At 55.5% G+C, this 22,978-nt stretch overlaps 1 protein-coding gene across 11 annotated transcripts in view; it reads left to right on the top strand.

The window, feature by feature from the left end:
- The window catches only part of CMKLR1 (chemerin chemokine-like receptor 1), a 49,850-nt gene extending 28,316 nt beyond the window's left edge, over positions 1-21,534 (top strand). For 10 of the 11 annotated variants that reach the window (XM_039253384.1, XM_039253534.1, XM_039253453.1 and 7 more), the window contains 2 exons: positions 17,546-17,620; positions 18,144-21,534. In XM_039253384.1, coding sequence (XP_039109315.1) covers positions 17,618-17,620; positions 18,144-19,244 — 1,104 coding nt within the window. In that variant the 5' untranslated portion in view covers positions 17,546-17,617 and the 3' untranslated portion in view covers positions 19,245-21,534. The remainder of the gene's footprint in view (positions 1-17,545; positions 17,621-18,143) is intronic. The other variant, XM_039254131.1, reaches the window with a different exon arrangement.
- The last annotated feature ends 1,444 nt before the right edge of the window (positions 21,535-22,978 follow it).

The following is a 22,978-nucleotide window of genomic DNA, read 5'->3' as shown; positions in this document are numbered from 1 at the left end:
AGGCCCCTACTTGGTGCCCCACACTGGGCTAAGCCCTGCTTGCTTTGTGACACCAGAGGCAAACATGGGTTTAGGAAGGAAATTCCAGAGAGGTGAGCAAGGAGGAATAGACTGGAAGCCTACATCCACATCCTGGTTCTGCCACTTCCTAACTGTGTGGCTTTAGGCAGGTTGCTTGACCTCTCTGTGCCTCAACTTCTTCATTTAAAACGGGAATGATAATACCCACTGTATTGTCCCTGTCTAGATTAATTACCTAGATTATATTATATTAGCTAATTAGCTTAAGTGTTTAGGACAATGCCTGGTACGTTGTAAACTTCCAATAAATGTTAGGCATGGTTTTAGCCTGTCTTGGCTGCTAAAACAAAAATAGCAATTGACTTTTCACGGTTCTGGAAGCTGGGAAATCCAAGATCAGGGTGCAGGGAGATGTGGTGGCCTGAGAGGGCCTGCTTCTCTCTGTGTCCCCAGATGGTGGAGGTAGGGATATCTCTGTGAGGTCTCTTATAAAAGCACTCACCCCATTCATGGGGCTCCACCCTCGTGACCTGATTGCTTCCCAAAGGCCCCACTTTCTACCACCCTCTACCACATTAGGGATGAGCTTTCCACCTGTGAATTGAGGGGAGGGGACGCAGACATTCAGTTCATAGCAGGTCATTATCATCATTACTACTTTCACTGCAATTAATTGAGGGAGGGGAGTAGAAAGTGGGATTCTAACCATGGAAGTCAAGGCATGGCAGCAGGATTTAGCAGGCATCCATTTTGGGGAGTGGAGGGTGCCTTTCTGGGATCCAAAGTTCAGATCCCCCCAGAGGCTGTTCCTTCAATTTGCACTCATGCTCATCGCCCTGGGTGGGGGGTGGGGGGTGTCTTCAGATTTACCTGCTCCACACACTTGTCCCAGGATGTGCATCTTCTGTAAGCTGCTTGTTCTGGCTGCCCCTTGGCATTGGCTTTCTCTCTCTGCCCCTCCCCCACACCCCCATGTCAAGAGGCCCCAGGTCAGTAAGACCCCGAGATGAGGAATCAGCCTTGTCATGGTGACTGGTTTTCATCTATGGCTTCAGGGCCTCTGGGGACAGAAGCTGGGTCTCGGCCCCCAGGACTGGCCAGCGTGGGCCTTTCTCCGTGAGCTGGCTTCTCCTATGACGCCTCACCTGGGTGTCTGCGGTCCCCACTGTCGGCTCATCTAAGACCTTTCTTAGAGCACGGGCAGTTGCCATGAAAATGGCTCTCGAGGCAAAACTGCCCACGTGGGCTGAGGAAAAATCCCCTGAGAAAATGGGGAGATTGCCCAGCTCCTTGGCTCTCTGAGGGGCCCCAATTCCTGGAACCTCCAAGGACGGCCACTTCTGGGTGTGCGAGAGCTGGAAGGGGGACCTTCACGCAGCTTGCAGGGCCCCTTGCTGGTCTCCTGCCTCCAGTCTCCCCTCTTCCAGCACGGCCCCCACATCAGCCGTATGGGTTAGAATGGGGTAATTTCAGAATGATGGATATCCCTCTGCTCAAAACCATCCATGGCTCTCTATTGCCTCCAGGATAAAGTCAGCGCCTGGCAAGTTCTTCTTCCAGCCTAGTCCCCTGCCATCCCACTCTACACACACACACACACACACACACACACACACACCAGGCTTGAGCCTCTGTGCCTTCGCACACGGGGTGATGTCTCCTCCCTCCATGGTGTAGCAAAGGCTCTGCACTCTCCAAGGCTCAGCCCCAATGCCACCTCCACCAAGAAGCTTCCCCTGATTTCCCCAACCGACTTCCGTTTGCTTTGTACAGAGCCAGGGTCACAGTCTCAGCTGCCAAGCGGGGCCAGGAAGGAGACACAGTGAGTAATCTGGGGACATATATCACTTCTGCAATGAGATCTGCCCTCTCCCATTTACAACTGAAAGTGAGAATGATTTGGCCCCTCTTTATCATCAGGTCACTCTTATTTCTCTACACCAGCATGACCCAGGGCAAGCTCTGTGGTGAACTGCGGCTGACTCATTGCCACAGAGTCAGGAGAGTATAAAAGGGAGGAGTAGAGACTGAGGAGAACCCCATCCTGTCTGTTATGCAGGATGACTGGTTTGCTGGAAGCCTGGACTTTTGGTGACATCTCAGAGCGCCTACCATGCCCCTGCACTCCCCTCCCCTACACGAGGGCGGAGACTTGCCCATCTCACACCCATAGCTTCTAGCAGAGAGTGTGGCACCTAGAAGATGTTCAGTATCAGCTATCTGAATAGAAGTTTGAATGCATAGATCTGTGCTGTTTGCTGGACCCATCAAATGTGCTACCTCGGGGCCTTTGCGCTTGCTGCTCATACTGCCTTTTTTTTTCTTTTTCTTTTTGTGTTTTAAGTATAGACACACTTTATTTACTTACTTATTTATTTATTTATTTATTTATTTTTAAAAATAGTTTATTGTCAAGTTGGTTTCCATATAACACCCAGTGCTCCTCCCCACAAGTGCCCTCCTCCATGCCCATCTCCCCCCTCCCACCCCACACCCATGAGTCCTCAGTTTGTTCTCAGCATTCGAGAGTCTCTCATGGTTTGCCTCCCTCCCTCTCCCCCCCATTTCCCTCCTTCTTCTCCCCCATGGTCCTCTGTTAAGTTCTTCCTAATCCTCCTATACATGCAAACATATGGTATTTGTCCTTCTCTGCCTGACTTATTTCGCTCAGCATAACACCCTCAAGGTCCATCCATGTTGCTACACATGGCCAGATTTCATTCTTTCTCACTGCCATCATATAGATAAACCACATCTTCTTGATCCATTCGTCCGTTGATGGACACTTAGGCTCTTTCCATGATTTGGCTATTGTTGAGAGTGCTGCTATGAACATCGGGGTACTTGTGCCCCTCTGCATCAACACTCCTGTGTCCCTTGGGTAAATTCCCAGCAGTGCTATTGCTGGGTCATAGGGGAGTTCTATTGTTAATTTTTTGAGGAACCTCCACACTGTTTTCCAGAGGGTCTGCACCAGTTTGCATTCACACCAACAGTGTAGGAGGGTGCCCGTTTCTCCACATCCTTGCCAGCATCTAGAGTCTCCCGATTTGTTCCTTTTAGCCACTCTGACCAAAGTGAGGTGGTATGTCAGTGTGGTTTTGATTTGTATTCCCTGATTATGAGTGACGCTTGCTCGTACTGGGTTCAATCAGATAGTCACATGTCTCCCTCTTCCTATATCCAGGTTTCTGCTTCAGAGATCACCTTCTCAGAGAGACCTTCTCTGGGCACTCAACCTAAAATAATACCCCATCTCTATGCCCTGTGCCTCTTTATATTTTATAATGCACGCTACCACCTATCGCTATAATAATTTTATTTTTCCAGCATTCATATAATGCCTCCAATGAGCCAGGCATTTAATCTTTAGAGTAGCCCTGTGAGGGAGGGGCTCCTTACCATTGCTATTTTTCAGATGAGGACAAGGGAGCACAGAGGGGTGCGATGACTTGCCCAAGGTCACAGAGCTGGCGGGCGGCAGAGCAGGGACTCAAACCCAGGCGATCTGGCTCCAGAGGCCTTCGCCTTCTTTATCGTGCCATTTGTTGATCTCTTTGCTCCCATTCCTCCTCGGGAGCGCCAGTCTCTTGAGGCAGGTGCTGTGTCTCTGTTCCCTGCCATGTCCCCAGGACCAAGTTCCAGGCCCAGAGCCTAATGGATGTTTAATAAATATTTATTGGAAGGATAGAGAAAAGGAGACCACAAGATCAGAGAACTGGGGGGAAAGAATCCCTGGCCTTTGGCACTTTCCATGAGCCCAACATCAAGGCCATCTTGCCGGAAGTTTCTCAGCCTCCCGGAGGGTTTGAGTCAGCTTGTCTGGGAGAGGCCTCCACCCACCCTCCCTCCCCCTCCAATGGGGCCTCTGTTTTCTGACCTCTCCCAGGCAAAGGTGCCAAACCACACTCCTGGAAGCCCGGGGCCCATGCTGAGCACACTTCCTCCTGGGACAGGGCCACGGAGAAGGGGCCAGGCCAGAGGCAGGAAGTCTTAGAAACAAGGTGGCCTGGAGTGAAGGGGGGGGGGCTGTTGGGTGGCCAGTGAGGGGCCGGGGTGGGGCCGTCCTTGGCCAGATGTGCCAGAGCCTCAGCAGTGCTGAGGACGTGAGGAGAGGGCTGGAAAGGGGCCCGGGACCTGACACCGCAGCCTGCTGGGGCCTCTGATGCATCCAACGTTCCCTGACTTCTGACTCTGATCTAAGAGGTTCCAGAGAAGGCCGGTGCCCTGCCAGCTTCTCCTTGGACCTTCACCTAGTAGCTCTGCTGAGGGAGCCGTGGGGACCCATTTCCCATTTCCCACCTTTCCTATATCATTGCCAAGGAATCGTGATCGTGAGGGGAACTCTGCCCAGGCTTTCACCAGCCTGGTTTCACTGAATGCTCACAGCCCCTGGACGTAGATGTTAGGGAGCAGGAGCCCAAGGCCCAGAGAGGTGAAGTAACCCACCCCAGGTCACACAGCCTGCAAGTGCTGGAGCCAGGATTACCGAACCTGATTCCAGGAAAGACTGGACGAGAAGCCGGATTCTGCCCATTGCTCACTTGGGGTTGGGGGTGGGGCAACCTTGGGGAAGATCATGAAACTTGTTTGGATTTGAGTTTTCTCTGTCAAATGGGAATTAGGGAGGACTGGCATCGGGGTGGTGGGGGGGACCCTACGAGGGGCTGGCTCTTTTGCGAGGCGCATCCCGTAGGCCGTGTTCCTTCAGTTTCACAGCCCATCGGGTAGTCTCCACATTCCAGGAGCAGAAACGGAGGGTCAGAGATGCTGAGAACATGGGTAGAGCCCACACAGCCAGGGCCGTCTCCTGGGAACGCTGGGGTCCTCTGTGAGGACAGAGGCAGGACAAGAGCTGGGTTTCAGCCGAGGGTTTTAGCCAAGTTGAAAACCGCTCTGCAGGGGCGCTCACAGAGGATGTGGGGAGGGAGACGGAGCCGAGCTGAGGGCGGGATGGCTGTGGCCACACTCCATCATCCGCCCAGGGCAGCGTCTGGTCTGGGAGGAGGAGGCTCAGAGGAGCCACTGGCTGCGGCCTGGCCCCTATCCCCTCTGCCTCCAGACACATTCCAGGCTTGTCTTCGAGTTCCGTTGGTTTCTGGAAGCCCAGCCGTTTGCTTTGGTTCAAAATCTGCTAAGTGGATTCAGCCCAGCTTCCTCCTCACCGGGGGCCCGGGCTGTTGCTGGTTCTCCGGGGTACATCTCCATCTCATTTTTCTATACAAATGTTTGCTGAGCACGTACTGTGTGTGGGCACTCGGTCGACCCACATTGTTGTTTCTTGACATGCTCATGATTACTGTAGGAGGGAGTTCATAATATCAGCCCCATTTTACAGATGGGAACACTGAGCCTTGGAAAAGAGTTTATTCCTGGTTGTGTAGCTAGGAAGGGCATTGGAACCTGGCGGCTTAACCATCAGGTAGCTTGGAGCAGGGGGCCGAGCCCAAGACAACCTCGTCATGGATAGTACAGACCCCAGACTGGCTCATGGGGTGTGGAAGGGAAGGGTTTTAAATGAACCGTCAGCCACTGGGCCAGAAATCTTAAAACTGCAAGGGGGCCCAAGAGATCATTTTTATCCAGACTCCCCAATTTTCTGAAAGGAAGATTTTATTATCACCATTCCATAGGCAACTCAGCAACAGCTCAGAGGGGAAAGCAATTTACTCAGGGTCACACAGCATGGAGCTGGGCCATACTGTCCTTTTCAGTGGCACAAGGCTGGCAAGCGGCAGACACTTGGCCCATTCAACTATGGCATCTTTGAAAGCTGGAAGGGAGCCCTCGACACCTCCTTGTTTTACAGATGAAGAAACCCAGGCCCCTGAAGAGTCAGGGATTTATCTAAGGGCATTTATCAAGTAAAGCCTGTAAAGTATAAAGACCTCTGCCTCTCAATGGCCATATGACCCTGGGGAAGCCTCCACCTCCCTGGGCCTCTGCTTCTTCAACTCTAAAATGGACATAATAACAAGCACCATCACATGGGGTTTGTGTGAAGGGATGCACATAAAGAGCTTCTCAGCATCCTGCCACATGTAAGTGCTCAATAAAATATTATTTGGATGATGATTGTTACTAACATTTAACCCTGACGTTCTGGGCTCCAGGGCTCCTTGCTGGGATGGCTGGCTGGGCCAGGCCAGGGGCTCTGCTGTGAGCTTCAGGGGCCTGGTGGTGCTCTCACTCATCCAACAGAACAACAGAGGAGGAGAGAGGGAACAGAGCCCTGAGGTTGAAAACATGGGCCCCAGAAGTAGGAGCCCGGTGCCCCGCTTCCTGGCTCTTCTCTCCCACGGTGGGCTGGGAGCCACTGGGGAAAGTTCTCTTGGCTGCCAGGTCCCAGGTGTCCCCACGTGGCAGAGGAGACACCGCGTGGGGAGCAGTATCAGATGCAGACTGACCCTTGGGGCTGAAAGTGGGCTGTGCGGGCCTGGCCTTGCGGGTGGGGTCTGGGCCAGGACGATGACTCCTCGGGGAGCGCCTGGGAGTCTAGGTGCCAAGCCCCTGCTGTGAGCAGGACCCTGAGCCCATGCCCTGGGCTGGTACCTGGTGGGGTGGGTGGGGTGGGGGGGGGATGGTGGCCATCGTTGACAGCCAGCTCAGACCACACCCTGAGCAGCTCATGTCGTTGTCCCCCAGTGCCCTCTGGAGAGGCTGCATACACAGCCCGGGGGCGGCTGGCGTGAGAGGACTCAAGGCTGGCTTTAGGGGATTAGGTGAGTCGGGTGCTGGGCCTCTAGTCTAAGCAGATGTAAGCTTGGGGGGATTTGTTTATGGGCCACCTCCAGGGACTGGGGCCGTGTTTATGGGAAGAGGCACAGGCTCTCTGCCCGGTGGCTGCGTAGCTGAGAAGACACGCAGTGTTTGTGCGCTGGACCCACTGCTGGGGCCGTGGTGGCTTCTCAGCCTGCATGGAGAGACGTCCCCCCGAGCACTCTTGCTAGGGCCCTTATGTGGCTGGGAATGGCTGCCGGGGCTGCAGTAAAACACTGGGGCCGGGTTTGCCAGGAAGGCCCCGGTACCTGCCGCCAAGTCAGGGTCTCATGGAGGGCTGGGGTCCTGCCTGGGCTCCGTCCTAGCAGCCATGGCGGCCATAGGGACTTCGGTAAGGAGCCGGTGCTGCTTTTAAGCAGAGAGTGTTGTGATGTGTTTGCGTTTTGAAGAGATCTCTGTGGCTGCCAGGTGGAAAATGAAATCCGAATTGAAACGAGAGGCTGGTTAGGGGCCTGTCACCGCCGTCCAGGTGGGCAGGAGTGGCGGGCACGTCTGGGAGCTGTTTATGGACCAAATGGGCAAGATCTGACAGGTGTGTGGGGTGGAAGGGGTAGGGTGTGTGTGGTTAGGGTCGTAGCAGGAAACGGACCACCCGCTCAAACAGGGAGACAGGCTAGCCTAGGCTCAGAGGGCTCAGAACGGGTGGACAGTACAAGAGTCGTGCAGCAGCCCAGGGCCAGCCCTGCATGGACACCTTGGTGCCCCGGGCTGGGGGCCAGATGAGGGATCTGTACTTCGATCCGGTGGCATGGCTGTGACCGACTCAGGAGATTCTGCAGGGAGGGAGCCTGACCTCCCTCTCATCCTGGCCTGTCTCCCCAGTCGGGCTCTCAAAGAGCCTTGTGAGGTCATTCCGATGGGTCCCCCTATGGGACACAGAGCTGAGGGGAGTTGATCTGGGGACAGACAGACCACATCAGGGAGGAAGGAGTGGCGTTCTAACGCCGGGGGAGGGGAGACCAGGCAGTAGAGTGGATACTTGGAGGGTCCCCTGCTTTGTTCACTCATCTGCTGTTGGAGATGGGCCTCTGGTCCCTGAACAAGTGGGTTGTCTGGGTCCAGGGCTATAGGCTCCTGGCTTTTGCCCACGCCTACAGAGTCCTAAGCTCAAACATGGCCCCATCCAAACCGAAAGAAAATGGGACAGGCTGTTAGGCAGCCAGAACTTTCTAGCTTCACCGTGGTGACTCAGTGTGAGCTTCCAAGTGTGGGCGTGGGACCAGAGAGGAAATTCTCTCCCGGCACCGAGCTAATTCTGTCCCAGGGCTGGCTGCCAGCCTGCGGCTGGAGGATCTGTGGTGCAGTGTGGTTTTGAGGCTCCTGAGCCCCTCGAGCTGGGGATTGTAACCCCTAAGGTGTCTCTTAGAGCCATCTGCCCTGGGTGCCTGCCCTGAAGGGTGGGGAACAACCAGGAACACTGGCAGCAAAGACCTCAGAACGTGCAGGGGCTGTCTGGGCCAGGAGGAGGTGAGGATGGACCAAGGAGGGACATTTGTGAAGGAAGAGTGGCCGAGGCCATGATCTTGGGCAACTAGAAAAAGCAAAATTTTGAGGGTCAGAGAGTCCTTGGTTCAAATCCTAGGCTAATGCTTAGAGTCTGTGTGAGTCCGGCTGGGCCACTTGACCTCTCTGAGCCCCCCATCTGCAGATCTGTGCAGGGAAGATACAAAGGGGTGAGGCATAAGGGGGGTGACGTGCCAGGCAGAGTTCTAGGCCCTGGGGACACAGCACACACAAGACAGACAGAGCTCCTCTCCTCTGCGGCTTACGGAGGGTCACTTGCTCTGTCTGGACCTCAGTTTCCCCAGCCACAAAATGGGATGCATCCTGGGGGAGAGCTGGGAGAGGGGAGGCACCAGGGGCTGCCCATCCGGTTTGTGGGAGCAGGCCATGGGGGGGGGGGAGGGGAGGACAATAGACAGGCCAAACACAAAGGAAAGAGCTTCCTGTTTCCCTGATAGGCTCCCACACCCGTGGGCCCCACTGCACACATGGATAGAGAGAGGCTGAGGAAGAAGCCAGCAGGGAGAGTCCCCGACAGACAGACGATAGACAGAAAGGGAGCTGAGTCCTTTGCAGACTGAGGGCCCTCCTTTAGCAAATGGGCACGGACAGAGACCCAGACAGGAAGCAAAAGGCACACAGCTGCTGCCCAGATGCCCCCCAGCCCTGCTGTCCCCCGAGCCCGCGGGAACACGGGCCAGCAGAGAGCAGCTGGAGAAGGTGGGGCCTCAGACTCATACAGACCGGATTCAAATCCCTGCACTGCCACTAACCAGATGTGTGACTTCAGGCAAGCAAGCACGCCCCCGCCCCCTCTGGCCTCGGATGTCCCTTTGATAAAGCAGGACTGAGGACAGCCGCCCTTGCAGAGGTGGGGGGGTTGGGGGGAGCGGGCAGTCCAGGTGCACCAGATGGTGCATCCCAGCCCCCCGGCCAGGGCCAGGGAGCAGCAGACTCCACACATCCTTGCAGGATGGATGAATGAATGAGGCCCCATCTCCAAGAGACTTTGCACACAGCACCTGAGGTCAGGACACATTCCTGTTCGGGCCATCGGCCAGAGACAGAGGGGCCCCACAGAAAAATCACAGGGAACCCGGAACCTCACCTTGCCCCATCTGCAAAATGCACACCATGAGCCCTGCCAGACAGATCTCATGGGGGCTCTTGGCAGATCTCATGGGAGCAAAGACCAGAGAGTTCCAGAATGTTCTGAGGAGGTAAGGATGGTAGACAAGGAAAGAGAGTGGGTTTGGCAGTTCTGGCTTTGAGTTTGAATCCCACCATGGCACCCACCTACCTGTGCTTCCTCCTCCATCCAGAATGACTCATTTGACCTACCTCGCTGACCTGAGTTATCTGTGTGACCTTGGGCCCCTTACTTACCCTCTCTGGACCTCAGTTTCCTCATCTGTAATAGTGCTTCGAACAGTGCCTAGCATGTAGTGAGGGTTAGCCACATGTTTGTTTAATAAAAATCAAGCAAATGACATCCACCTGAGGTTTCTGCTCTCGACAGCAGGAGATGCCGGATGTGAACTTGGGCCCCGAACCCTCCTGGGCTGGGGCTGGGCTTGCCAGGGAGGTCCCGAGGCCTTGGGTGCCACAGAGGCAGCTTAAACTGGGCCACTGCTTCCACTGGCTCATCCAAGTTAACTCCAGTCTGAGACGAGGCTTCAGGATGGGGCACCGATGGCCCCTGGGTGGGGCCAAGGCCGGCAGGCTGAGTGTGGCCTCATCAGGAATTCAGGGATCCAGGCGTGGGCGGAACACTGCCCGAGTATGGGCACCAGGCAGGGATCTGGGGTTTCTGTTTGTTTGCTCTGGGTTTTTCTGGACCTCAGGAGGGGCAAGAGGGCTCACATAATGACCTCCCTCCCTCCATCCTCATTTGCATCCCCAGCTCATATCCCCCGCACTTGACCTCTCTTTCTTCACTGCATTCACTTCCTTTTAGCCCCGTTCTCTATACTTTTCCCTCCCACCCCCGCTCCCCCTGGGCCATTGTAATCTGTTCAGTGTGTATCTGGTTATCTGGTGGTGTTCTTGCAAGATGTGTGTTACTGTTTTGCGTGCCTTGCTGCGCTTGTGTGCGTGCGTGTTTTCAGTGCGCTCAAGTGCTCTTATGGTTAGGTGGTTTTCAGATGCTCCGAATGCCAATGCCAATGCCAATGCCGTGTGTACCCTAGATGACCCGTCGCTTCTAGCAGCTGTAGTCCCTTGTCCCCTCTCCCACAGTGGACCTTCAGGGGTCTCCAGCTTCCAGCAGTCAGCAGATGCATCTGTGTGCCTCTCCAGACCCCAGAGCCTTGACAGTTTTAGGGCACATAATGCCTCCCTCCGCCTCCCTCCCCCCAGGTCTCTTCCCCTGCTGGCCGGCACCTTGGGCTCTTTGTTAGAGGACTGACCTCCAGGGCTGGGAGTGCCTGGAAATGCCCATGGGCAGGGTGGAGGGACACAAATGCTCAGCCTCCTGGATCATGACCTCCATTGTTCCCTGAGCACAGGCAGAGCCAAGGGCACCTTCTGCACCCCTGCCCAGCCTCCTCCCCTTCCTGCTCCGCTTTCTCCACTCCCTTACGGATTTTTCCTGGAACACTTCCTTAATAAATCACTTTTGCAGGGATCCGCATTTGAGGTTTGCTTCCAGAGAGCCGAAGCTGAGGCATGTCCCTGCAAACGGGACACACGAGCGTCCTGGTGCTTGGTGCCTTCCAGGCCTGGATGGTGCCCAGGGGTTCATGGGTACCCGCAGTGCGGCCTGAGAGCCCGTGCCCCCATCCTGCCAGCCTGAAGGGTAGCCACACCAGCTCTGTATTCTTGCCACAGCCCCGGTAGGCACCAAGCATCAGGCGGCCGTGGTTCTCACTGGCATGTGTTTGAGCATGAATTTGTCACGTGCCCATGTGTGGAGGTTTCCCTCCTGTAAATTACCTGTGCGTATGGTTTGAGCGTTCTGTTGTGGTTGCTGTCTGTTTGGATTTAAAGGAAAGAGTTTCTTGTCCATTGTAGGCGGCAATCCCCTGATGGGTTTGGAGATTGTAAATATCTTCCTCCACTGGAGGCGGGCGTGTGGGCGCGCACATGAGTAACCCCTTATGAGGATAGGGCCTGGGTCCAGCACAAGTGAGGCCACGGGGTGGAGGACTGGGGGTAAGACTCCCCCACACCCAGAGTGGGCCATCTGGAGGAACCACAAAGAGCTGTGGTAGGTTATAGCAATGATGGCAACATGTGGTTGGTATAGCTTGAATTGCATCCCCCCAGATTCATATGTTGAATGACTCTAACCCCAAATCCCCAACACCTCCGAATATGACTGTATTTGGGCAATATGGCCTTTAAAGGGGTGGGGAGGGTAAAATGAAGTCACAAGGGTGGGCCCTAATCCATCATGACTGGGCTCCCTGTAAGAAGAGATCAGGACACAGACACAGGGAGAAGACGGCTGTGTACGAGCCAAGGAGAGAGGCCCTTGGAGCATCCGATCCTGCCAGCATCTCGATTCTGGACTGACAGCCTCCAGAACTATGAGGAAAGCAATGTCCGTCGTTGAAGCCACCCAGCCTGGTCCTCTGGGACAGCAGCACAGGCTGACTGATACAATAGGCATCAGGCTCCACATTTCCAAAGCCTCAGGGGAGGAGGATACCTCCCCCGCTTGCACTTGTCTGTGACAACACTTCTAATGGCCTTGGTACCTGCCACATAAGTGTCCAGTAAATCACAGTGCCAGCAGTTACTGCCACACGGGTTTACTGAGCACTTGCTGTGTGCCGGGCTCCGAGCTGGAGACTGGTGAAGAAGGGGTGTCTGTTATCCAGCAGTCTCCTTGGGGGTGCTGGGGGCGGCAGCAGGGGGGACATAGTCAGCAACAGAGGGAGAGGCCTGGGAGGTGGCCAGCGTGCAGGTGAAAGGAGCAGTGGGGTCAGAACCCAGTAGAAACCGATAGAAAACTCTGGGGGACGCTGATTATGTCGCCCCTCCCTCCCCAAACACCACCACCAGTGACAAAGACGAGAGTGGCCTTATGTTCTACAGGCGTGTAAAATGCTTCACACACTGTACTTCGCCTCCCTGTGCCTCAGTGTCCCCATCTGAAAATGGGTATAATTACATCCTGGCCCTGGAAGGCTGTGGCATAAGGGATGGGTGAGATGTGTGAGAAGTGTGTGGCCCACTGTCCAGTACACAGGAGGTGCTTAGTTAATGATCGGTGGTGAACTTGCTGTGCCCCAGGCAGTGCCCGGGAGCCCACCCCCAACCCCTGCCCTAACTGACACCTCCTCCTCGAGCCTCACGAGAGCCTGGGGTGGGTCCTCAGATGGCCCCATTGCACTGGGATTGCAGTGGAGCCCCAGGGGCCGCCGCCCCGTCCAGGCTGCTATAACAGGATGCCTATGGGGCTTAAACAACAAACATTTATTCTCACAGTTCTGGAGACTGGGAGGTCCAAGGTCACACCTGAACAACTTGCTTCTCCTCTCTGAGCCTCAGTGTCAGGACCTGCAAAATGGGGATGATAATACCTGCCCGCCTACTTCTCGGGGCTGCTGGGAAGGTACGCTAAGGCCATGAAGAGAAAGAAAGCTGTCCTTTGCTTCATACGCTTCCTGTCGATGTCCAGGCGGGGATGCCAGGGAGGAGGGGCCCTTGAGGCAGGACATTGTCTAGATGGCCTGGGGAGTCTGTCCCAGGGGCCTCAGAACAGCCCAGCTGCAGGCCTTGTTCCAAATGGGTATAAGTGCAGGGTCACGGGCTGAATCTGGGAGCCAGCCAGGGGAGCTCATTTGCTCCTTGGGCTCTCTGGGGGAAGCCGGGGGTGGGGAGCGGGACAGGCTGGCCACAGGCTCACCTGCCTGCCTGGGCTGTGATGAACCAGGTGCCCCAGACCTCAACCAGATGTCCTGAAAAGAGGGGCAGGGATGTAGGTTCCTGGAGGGGCTAGGACAAGGGGAGCAATAGTAGGTGTCCTGGGGAGCAGGATGAGGGGTGGGTGTAGACACAGAGAGATGTGCCGGTTAAGAGCAGGGCTCAGAGCCTGAGCCACCTGGGTGTGAGCTGGCCACTCACTGACTGTGCGACAATAGCCTCACTCCTCACTCTTACATAGGGAGTGACAGCTGTACCACTTCTGGGGCTTTTAGGGGGATGTGTGAGCTGATACAATGAAAGTATCCAGTGTTTGGGCTATTGTGTGTGCCAGTCAATTATTTATCACCGCAAACTAAAACTAATAGAAAGTATAACTAGATGAAGACATGATGAGTAACCAAACCAATGTAGAAGCCTGCAGACCAGCAGGGTTAATGCGGTTGCTGCCTCTGACCTGCAAATGTGACTCTGAGCTTCCTTGTGACCACATCAAAAAGGGAAACATGATCAGCTGTAGAACTTGGATTATCAGGAATGAAGAAATAGCCCAGCTCCTCAGGGGAAGCAGTGTTGTTCCTTACCTTGAATTCTCCTGGGCATTTCTCACCAAGCAGGGGGCTTCAGAAGGGGCACCCGAGAGACATGGTGGGCAGCATCAACGACCAGGATACACACAGCACTGCAGGTGTGATTTTCATGTGGAGCCACTTCTAGGGGCCTTGAAGGAAAGGCAAAGGGAAGGCTGGGAAGGTGGGTCAGCAAAGGCAGCTCCCTAGGAGGGTCAAGAATATGAGGCGCCTGGGTGGCTGGGTCGGTTGAGCATCTGACTTCGGCTCAGGTCATGATCTCGCAGTTTGTGCATTCGAGCCCCGTGTTGGGCTCTGTGCTGACAGCTCAGAGCCTGGAGCCTGCTTCAGATTCTGTGTCTCCCTCTCTCTCTGCCCTGCTTGTGTGCTCACTCTCTCTTTCTCTCTGTCTCTCAAAAAATAAATAAACGGGCCCCTGGGTGGCTCAGCCGGTTGAGCGTCTGACAGCTCAGGTCACGATCTCGCAGTCTGTGGGTTCGAGCCCCACATCGGGCTCTGTGCTGACAGCTAGCTCAGAGCCTGGAGGCTGCTTCGGATTCTGTGCCTCCCTCTCTCTCTCTGCACCTCCCCCACTTGCACTCTGTATCTCTCTAAACATTAAAAAAAATTTTTTTAAATAAACATAAAAAAAAAGAATATAGTGAAGGTCTGAACTAGGATTCAAAGCTAAGGCTTAGAGAGATGGGAGTCGTAAGTGGAGGGCCTGGGGACTGCTAACCCCTCATGGAAGCAGGGGGTGCCCAAGACACTTCTCACTTGGGAATCCTTGGAGGTCCAACTTCCCAGCTGTGTGGCCTTGGGCAAGTTGCATCACCTCTCTGATCCTCAGGTTTTGCACCTGTAAGCAAAGTGAGCCTTTCAGGGCTGCAGGGAGCCTTGCCGAGCAGTGTTCAGGATGTGCTGAGTGCTCAAATACATGTTGGCTACGTGTATACTCCTATCGTGGATAGATAGGTGCACACACTTTTCAGAAGCTTCTTGTTTGTTGAAGAAATAGAAATAACCAGAATTTTATAGCTCTTTATAATTTACGATTGGCCAAGGGCTCATTGTCACTTCACATGATCCTCCCAACAAAATGAGGGAGAGGTTGAGAGGTGAAGAGAAGCAAAATCTTTGCCCGTGTCACCCTTGACCCGCCCTTGAACCCAGAACTGGGGAGGCAAGTGGTTGGGACACAGGGGTCCTGTGATCTTCCCGGCCCCTTCTACCTTTCCAGCCAAAGGCCATTTTAGGAGGCAAAGGTCATTCAGCTTAGTGTTCACTCTATCTTAAGAGCTTTACATGTGACATTGAAACACACACTCCCCCACCCCCCACTGCACGATCGGGCCCATTTTACAGATAAGACAGCTGAGGTGCAGAGCAGTGGTCACAGGAAGTTCATGCAGACCCAGGATTGGGGAGCTGGCAGCCTGGCCGGGCCCCAGCATCTGTGTCCTTGACCCCTCCGCTGTACTACCTGGGTGGGCACAGAAACGAGCTCAGGACAGCAGGGATGTGTGTCCAGTTAGGCCGAGGGCAGACCTGTGCTGAGACTCTCCCCTAGGAGGTCGCAGGGAGAGGGCACACATCAGCTGGGGACACTGATGCACTCAGTTCCTAGTGGACTGACGGGGTGGACGCACAGGCCCAAAGGATGTCAGCGCCGCTCTGTGCTGCTTGGGCCTGCCCCACCCCCTCCCTGCTCACAGACGATAAGACACGGCCTGTGGCCCCGAGCTGCTCCCAGCCCCGCCGGAGAGCGAGACATGACGTCAGTTGTGTCCAGAAATGCTGGGTCCCCACTCCTCTCCACCTCCTCTGGGGGTTCAGACTCCTCCCTCATTGGTAGTGGGTGGGGGTGGGGGGGCAGAGACAGCCTGGCACATTCCTTCATTCTCTGAACTCCTAGACGTCCTTGAAAACTCAGCTCAGATCCCGCCTGCCCAGAGAAGCACGGGACTGTGCCCAGGCTGGGGGAACGCCCCCTCCGGGCTGCTTCCGGCTTTCTGGACTTGCCCCGGCTCCCCTCGGTCTTGTGCCTTCTGATTGGCCATGAGCTCCCATAGGACGGGACCCCAGGGAAGTCATTTACTTGTCCCTGGGGCCCTCACAGCCCGGCCCAGCCCAGGGAGTGTGAACACAGTCCTTTCTTCCTCAAGGACGCTTGGTGGCGGTCATCAGACCATGACTTCCGGGGCAGCACGTAGTGATGGTGACTGCCCCGGTTCCGCAGACATCATTCCAGTTCTGACCCCCCCACTCCCCCCTGGATGGATGCCTTGGGCAAGAGTTTTCATCTCCCTCAGCCTGGTCGGTGCCCATCATGGGGCCCAAGCAAAGCCATCTACAGTAAATGCTCAGCACAGTCCCTGGTCTGTGTTATCACAAGCATGTGTCACACTCCCCCCATTATGGGGGGAGCTGCACTCTTCCCATCTTCCCTGTGCATTCCAGGGACACAGGAAAGGCCCCCAGACCCCTCCCTGGGCACGTCTGGAATATTCTCCCAGCCTGCAGTGTGGGATGACACCCAAGTGTGGTGACACTTTAATTCTGAATCCCCTGAGCCCAGGGCCCTCACTGGGATTTTCCAAGTGGCTTTTATTTAATAAAAGCGAAAGATGACTTTTCTGCAATAAAATACAACCTCAAGCCCATTAAGGACCAGTAATGCGTTTATATGGTGGAAGGTCGGAGTTATTTATAACGAAGCATCGATTGGCAGTCTCGCCAGCGGAACATCTGGGTTGGAGCCGGTTTGTCAGGATGGGCAGAGCCTGGGTGCTGGAAGCGCATGGGCTCTGGACTGTCAGAGCCCTGGCTCTGGAATCCTGCAGTTTACCCCTGGGCCCTAATGGAATCACAGAGTATTTTTTGAGAGCTTGTCATGTGCCAGCACTGAACTGACATGCCGTATTCCCGATGACTGTGATTTTTACATCCATTCTGTGAAGCAGTGAGTGTTCCCACTTCATTGATGAGGAAACTAAGGCTCCGAGAGGAGAACTCACGTACCCAAAGCCACGTAGCTGGTAGTTGGCCAGAGTTGGGTTTGAACCATGCCCACGAGGCCATCTCTAAGACCTCTCCAATGTGCAGAGTCCCCAGAAGGTCAGTCTATTCTTCCTCAGGTGGGGAACAATATCCAACAAGGCTGTTACAGGAGTTGGCAAAGGGCCACTGCAGTGGCTTGGCACATGGTTGGTGGTCCGTGAATGCATTCGTGTCTGTCTCCTCACCAGGCTGCTGTGGCAGCAGGTCTGTGTGTGATCCACGACACCCAGAGGGCCCAGGGAATGCCCAGTGAGCAGGACGCTTCTCTCCTGGGCCTCAGTTTCCCCAGGTCCAAAACAAGAGGCGCAACACCTGCCTCAAAGAGCCCCGGAAAGACAAAAGAAGGGAATCATAGTTCTTGGCACATAGTAGGTGCTCAGGGCCATTCCCTTTCTGCCTTCTGGGTGCCTGGAATGGTGGTTTCTAGGTCTTCCCTGGCCGTAGATCTGCACCGAACCACCCACACACTCTTCCCTGGGCCTTCTCCGCACCCACCCCTGACTTGGGGTCTCATCGGTGGGTGTGCTGGGGTGGGGAGAAGGTGGGGGCTGGGATGAAGGCTCCAGCAATTAGTCTGGGTTCAAGGGGCTCTGTCACCTTCCAGCCTCCAAGCTCTGCTTTTCAAGCCTCTGCTTTCTCCTCTGTAAACTGGGAGTAATGACAATAGATCGTTATCTGTGCACCGAACCGTCTGACCCCCGGGCCCGGATCCAACCACTGCCTCGTCTTCCTTCCTGTAGGGGTTCCCAGCTGTGCCCAAGGACTGACTGGCCAAGGACCCCACTGGAGAGCTTTGGACACCCTAACAGTGAATGGTGAGGGGCTTTTGTGGTCTGAACAAACGTCTCCAAAGGGCACTGGTGGGGGACCTGTGACAAGGTAGGGCACCAGAGGATGGCAGCACAGCTGACTCCTGGGTTTTGGAAGTGTGGCTGGAGCCAAGTTCACAGCACTGTGCACCCCTCCTTCATTGCCCTCAGCATCGCCACAGTTCTACCATGATTTGAGGAGCTTGATGAATACTTGTCTCTCCCTCAGTGGACCGTAAGGGGAAGGAGAGGGTCCCAGAGAGGCACCAACCATGGTTGTCAAGAGGACAGACTCTGAAGCTGGGGTCTGACTCCTGGCTCCACCTCTTCTCAGCTGTATAACTGAGAAGGGAGGTGACTTAAGCTCTCTATCCCTCAGTTTTCCCATCTGTAAAATGGGCTCTGTAGTTAAGTGAGTAGTTAAGCAGTCTGGCCTTGCTCCAAGTCGGGCAGAACACCATCAGTCTTGCTGGTGTCGGCCAACCTCTTAGAGCCAGTCCCCTCTGATGACTCCTGTCTGTCCTTGCAGAGAATGGGGGACATGGATTACAACACATCCTTATCCTACAATGAGGATTACTTGGACGACCTTGAGCCCATCGTGGTTTTGGAGGAGTCGTCCCCCCTGGAAGGCAAGGTGACCAGGATCTTCCTGGTGGCGGTCTACAGCATCATCTGCTTCCTCGGGATCCTGGGCAACGGGCTAGTGATCATCATCGCCACCTTTAAGATGAAGAAGACAGTGAACACCGTCTGGTTCCTCAACCTGGCCGTGGCAGACTTCCTGTTCAACGTCTTCCTCCCCATCCACATTGCCTACACCGCCATGGACTACCACTGGGTGTTCGGGACGGCCATGTGCAAGATCAGCAGCTTTCTGCTCATCCACAACATGTACACCAGCGTCTTCCTGCTCACCGTCATCAGCTTCGACCGCTGCATCTCCGTGCTCCTTCCTGTCTGGTCCCAGAACCACCGTGGTGTGAGGCTGGCCAGCGTGGCCTGCGTGGTGATCTGGATCCTGGCTTTCTTCCTGAGCTCTCCATCCCTCATCTTCCGGGACACGGCCCACGTGCATGGGAAAATCTCCTGCTTTAACAACTTCAGCCTGTCTGCGGCCGCCTCTGCCCCGCAGCTCACCCACCCCCGGCTGGACCCTGTGGGCTTCAGCCGGCACACGCTAGTGACCGTCACCCGCTTCCTCTGCGGCTTCCTGGTCCCCGTGCTCATCATCACGGCCTGCTACTTCACCATCGTCTGCAAGCTGCGGCGCAACCGCCTGGCCAAGACCAAGAAGCCCTTCAAGATCATCGTGACCATCATCACCACCTTCTTCCTCTGCTGGTGTCCTTACCACACGCTCCACCTGCTGGAGCTGCACCACGCCGCCGTGCCCGGCTCCGTCTTCAGCCTGGGTCTGCCCCTGGCCACTGCTGTTGCCATTGCCAACAGCTGCATGAACCCCATCCTGTACGTCTTCATGGGCCAGGACTTCAAGAAGTTCAAGTTGGGCCTCTTCTCCCGCCTGGTGAATGCTCTGAGCGAGGACACGGGCCACTCCTCCTACCCCAGCCACAGGAGCTTTACCAAGATGTCATCCATCAACGAGAAGGAGACCAGCATGCTTTGAGCCTCCTCTGGGAGCCCCCGATGGACAGATGCTCCAGCCTTGGAGCCCCAAGCTGTGCCTTCCAAAGAGGCTGCAGACGCCCCTTCCACACCCACTGACACCTGCTGCCCTTACACGGGGCTCCCAGTGTTTTGGGCTGGGAGTCCAGGGCCTGGAACTCGGTCCTTCGAGTGGCACGGTGGACGGGGCATGCCGAGTCGCTCTGGCCTTGGACCAGCACCCCGTGCTTCTCGGGAGACCTGCCTTGGCTGACCCTGAAGCAAATGAGGGAGAATTCTCAAAAACACTGCCGTGAACTGGGGTCAGCGTAAGACAGAGGGATTCAGCTACCTATTCCACGCCTTCCTGGAGTGACAAACAGGCCACAGGGCGTACTCCTATCTCAGCAGAGGAGGTCAGAACAGACCTGGTGTGATGCAAAATCACGCCTCCACCACATTCCAGCACCACCCCTTCTCCACATGCCAGCGCTACCCCTCCCCCACATGCCCGTTTCACTGGCCAGTCAGAAATCCCGCCGCCCGCATCATTCCCCTGGGTGAGGTCAAGTGGAGGTACGGTTTAGGAGAAGGGCTCGAGAGGGGAGAGCAGAGGCCCTTCAAAGGATGCAGCCCGAAGGCACTTACCCTGTAACCTCCCCAGGTGGGGTGCTGTGGGCCGTGGCTATTTTTGGGGGTGGGGTGGCGTCAGCCGTGCACCCCAGGCCCCGCTCTCCTCTTGCAATTGTTGCCTGGGGGCTGGGCCCTGGTGGACAGCTTCACTCTCAGTTTCTTCCCCATTGTGGGGTTTGCCCTTCCTTTCCCGATCCACTGGCCCTGGCAGCAGGTACTCAGATAAACCACGCCAGGGCAGGGGGCCTGGGAAGGAGGGCATCTCACCACCCCCACCCCAGCTTCAGAGAGCAACCTGGGAGGGCCTTGCAGGTTGAAGAGCATGTCCAAGGGCTGGGTCCCTGAACTCCGCAGGGCCTGGGGCCTGGTGGCCGTGCTGCCTCTTCTCCTCGGGACCGACACCCTCCTGTACCACAGTGTCCTTGTCCCATTTACAGATGACAAAGCTGGGGCTCGGGGAGGGCGGGCAGTAACGCGCCCACGGACACACAGCAGGCATGAGGCAGAGTTAAGATTTGAACCCAGCTCTGTCTGGCTCCAGAAACTGTTTTTTTATTTTTTTCAATGGCAAATGTATCTATTGAGAATATTCTAGACTATCATGATAGCCTACACTTATTTAGTGCTCCCTATGCTAAATTTACACCTCCCAGCGGCCCTGACTTACAGTTATTACTTCTCGTTTACATACATGAAGCTCAGAGAGGTTAAGTAACTTCCCTGAGGGCGGCCAGCTGGTCTCCACCAGAGCCTTCATTGGAAACTAGGTCTGTCTGGCTCCAATAAGGCTGCAGGATCAGGGTTCTGAGAGAGGTGTGGGGTTTTGACCTTACATATTGCTTCTTCAGCAGATTAATATAAACATCTTCCTGGCCTATGCATCAGCTTTGCAAACTGTTTTCGAAAATGACCCACCGGGGCAACGAAAATACTCTTGGCCTCTGGTTCCCCTGACATCCATCCGCACGCGACCGCCATGGTTCCCGTGTCCTGTACCCTCTGAGACCGCCGGGAAGGCGTGGGGCGGGGGGGGCAGGCCGGGCGGGAGGCTGTCGCTGGGGGGGCGCAAGGCCCTCTGGCCTCCCCGCGTCCACACTCTCTTCTCTTCCAAATGCCGTCATCGTGAAGCCAGTTCTCTGACAAGATGCAATGAACAGATGTAATGTCTACACAGCGCTGGGCAAGCGCCCGAGGCCATGGGCTGTTTGGAAATCGCACCTCGTTAAGAGACAGACTGTTCCTTCCCTCCTCGGGTCATCGTTGTTTATGACGAGGCCGCTCTGAACTGACCCTAAGTCAGGGCGCCCAGTGGCTTCAAGAAACCTGAACTTGGGCCGTAGGAGAGCAAAAGTAGGGAGCTTTAAACATTGCCCCAACTTCACAAGGGAAGCAATGAGATGGCCTGGGGCGTGTTCCAGACACCAGAGGCGGTCCCCAGCCACGCAGGCTCTGAACCCCAGGTGCTCCTTGTTCAGGCCGGTCCCTCCCTCCTCCTGGGCTGCGTGCAGGCCAAGCCTGGCCGCCCGGGAGCCAGGAAATCGGTTTGTTGTTGGAAAAGCTGATGAGCGGGAGTAAAATCCAAACCAGCTGTTTTCCTCCTTAGGGTTGGGCCTCTCTCTGGCTGCCCCACCAGTTGTTCTCCATTAAATACGTAAATGCTGCCATGACATCCTCCTTAATCTTGTCCCTACAGCTTCTTCAGAGCATCTCACAGATACAAAGGTCCTGCGGTTCCCAAAGTAGGTGGGCCTGCATTACGCCACAGGCAGCCCACATGCTTTGTGTCTGAGAGGCCGCCTTCGGGGCCAGGACTCGGGCCAGTGTTGGTGGGCCAAGGGGGTCCGGGGAAGCCGGCACAGGGACAGGAGATGAAGGCGGTATTGGGGGGGGGGGGAAGCACAGAGGAAATGCAGATAAAGATAAGGGAAGAGGGTCTGGTATGTTTTAAGTACCTACTATGTGTCAGGCTCATGATCTCATCAGATCCTCAAAAACGGTCCAAGGTGAAGACCATCAGAGCCACCTGAGTGAGCAGAGAGGGAAGTGGAATTGCAGACCCCAGCTGTCCAGCCTCGTGCAGCTAGTAAATGGTGGAGCTGGGCCTTGAACCAGGTCTGCGGCCTGAGATCCCACAAACAAGGAAGGGGGGTAAGCAAAGGGATACGGGGGAGGGGCTCAGGATGGGGCAGTGACCCTGACATTGTGCTGGCTGACAGAAGAGTCTGCCCCCAGAGTCTGCTCTGGAGGGCTTAGGGGCCAGGCTGGGTGGCAGAGGACAGAACCAAACAGTGAGAGGCACCCGGGTGGCTCCGTCGGTTGGGCGTCCAACTCTTGATTTCGGCTCAGGTCATGATCTCATGGTTCGTGAGACTGAGCTTTGTGTTGGGCTCTGTGCTGACAGTGCAGAGCCTGCTTGGGATTCTCTGTCTCCCTCCCTCTCTCTCTCTCAAAATAAATAAGTAAATTTAAAGAACCCAACAGTGAGAAGAGCCATGAGGGCCTCTCCCATTTTACAGATGAGGGAATGGAGGCTTCAAGCGCTGCCCTTTGCTGCAAACCCAGCTGGTGTTTGCTCGGATGGAAGTGGCCCACAATTCCCTAGCTCTTCCCCCTCCCGTTCTGCCCTAGCATGCCATGCCCGGGCTAGCGCTGGGCGCCCTGGGCCTGAGGTCGCCAAATCCTGGATTTGGAAGATTGCTGCTGGCGGTGCCTTCCAGGACCAGGAGGGACCAGGAAGCTACTTGTCTAACCACGAAATAATTCAGAAGGGGCCTCGCTTGCTTACTCCATTTGAGGACAAAGTTGCTTTTGATTAAAGAGACTGAAGCAAGGGTGGGGCTCCGTGTGGGATGTGCCTGCCCCCCAACGCCCCCCTGCCTTCCCCATCCACCTCCCGGAGTAGCAGGCGAGGCCCAGAGAAGTGCAGTGTGCTGTCCAAAGTCACGCAGCAGTGTTGTGAGGCAGCTGGAGGAAACCCCAAATTCCCGATCATTCCTTGAATTTAGGATGCCAAAGAAACTGCAGTTTGAAAAGCATTCCCTCCACTTCTGTCAGTTTCTTAGCAACCACGGACGGGAGATTGTTAGGGACTTACTCAAGATAACGCTTACCCATCTACCCCAA

This window comes from Hyaena hyaena, unplaced genomic scaffold, assembly GCF_003009895.1.
Source record: "Hyaena hyaena isolate Hyena2069 unplaced genomic scaffold, ASM300989v1 scaffold_0, whole genome shotgun sequence".
Taxonomy (NCBI): domain Eukaryota; kingdom Metazoa; phylum Chordata; class Mammalia; order Carnivora; family Hyaenidae; genus Hyaena; species Hyaena hyaena.
The sequence above is the reverse complement of the archived record's forward strand: the minus strand, read 5'-3'. Positions and strand labels throughout refer to the sequence as shown.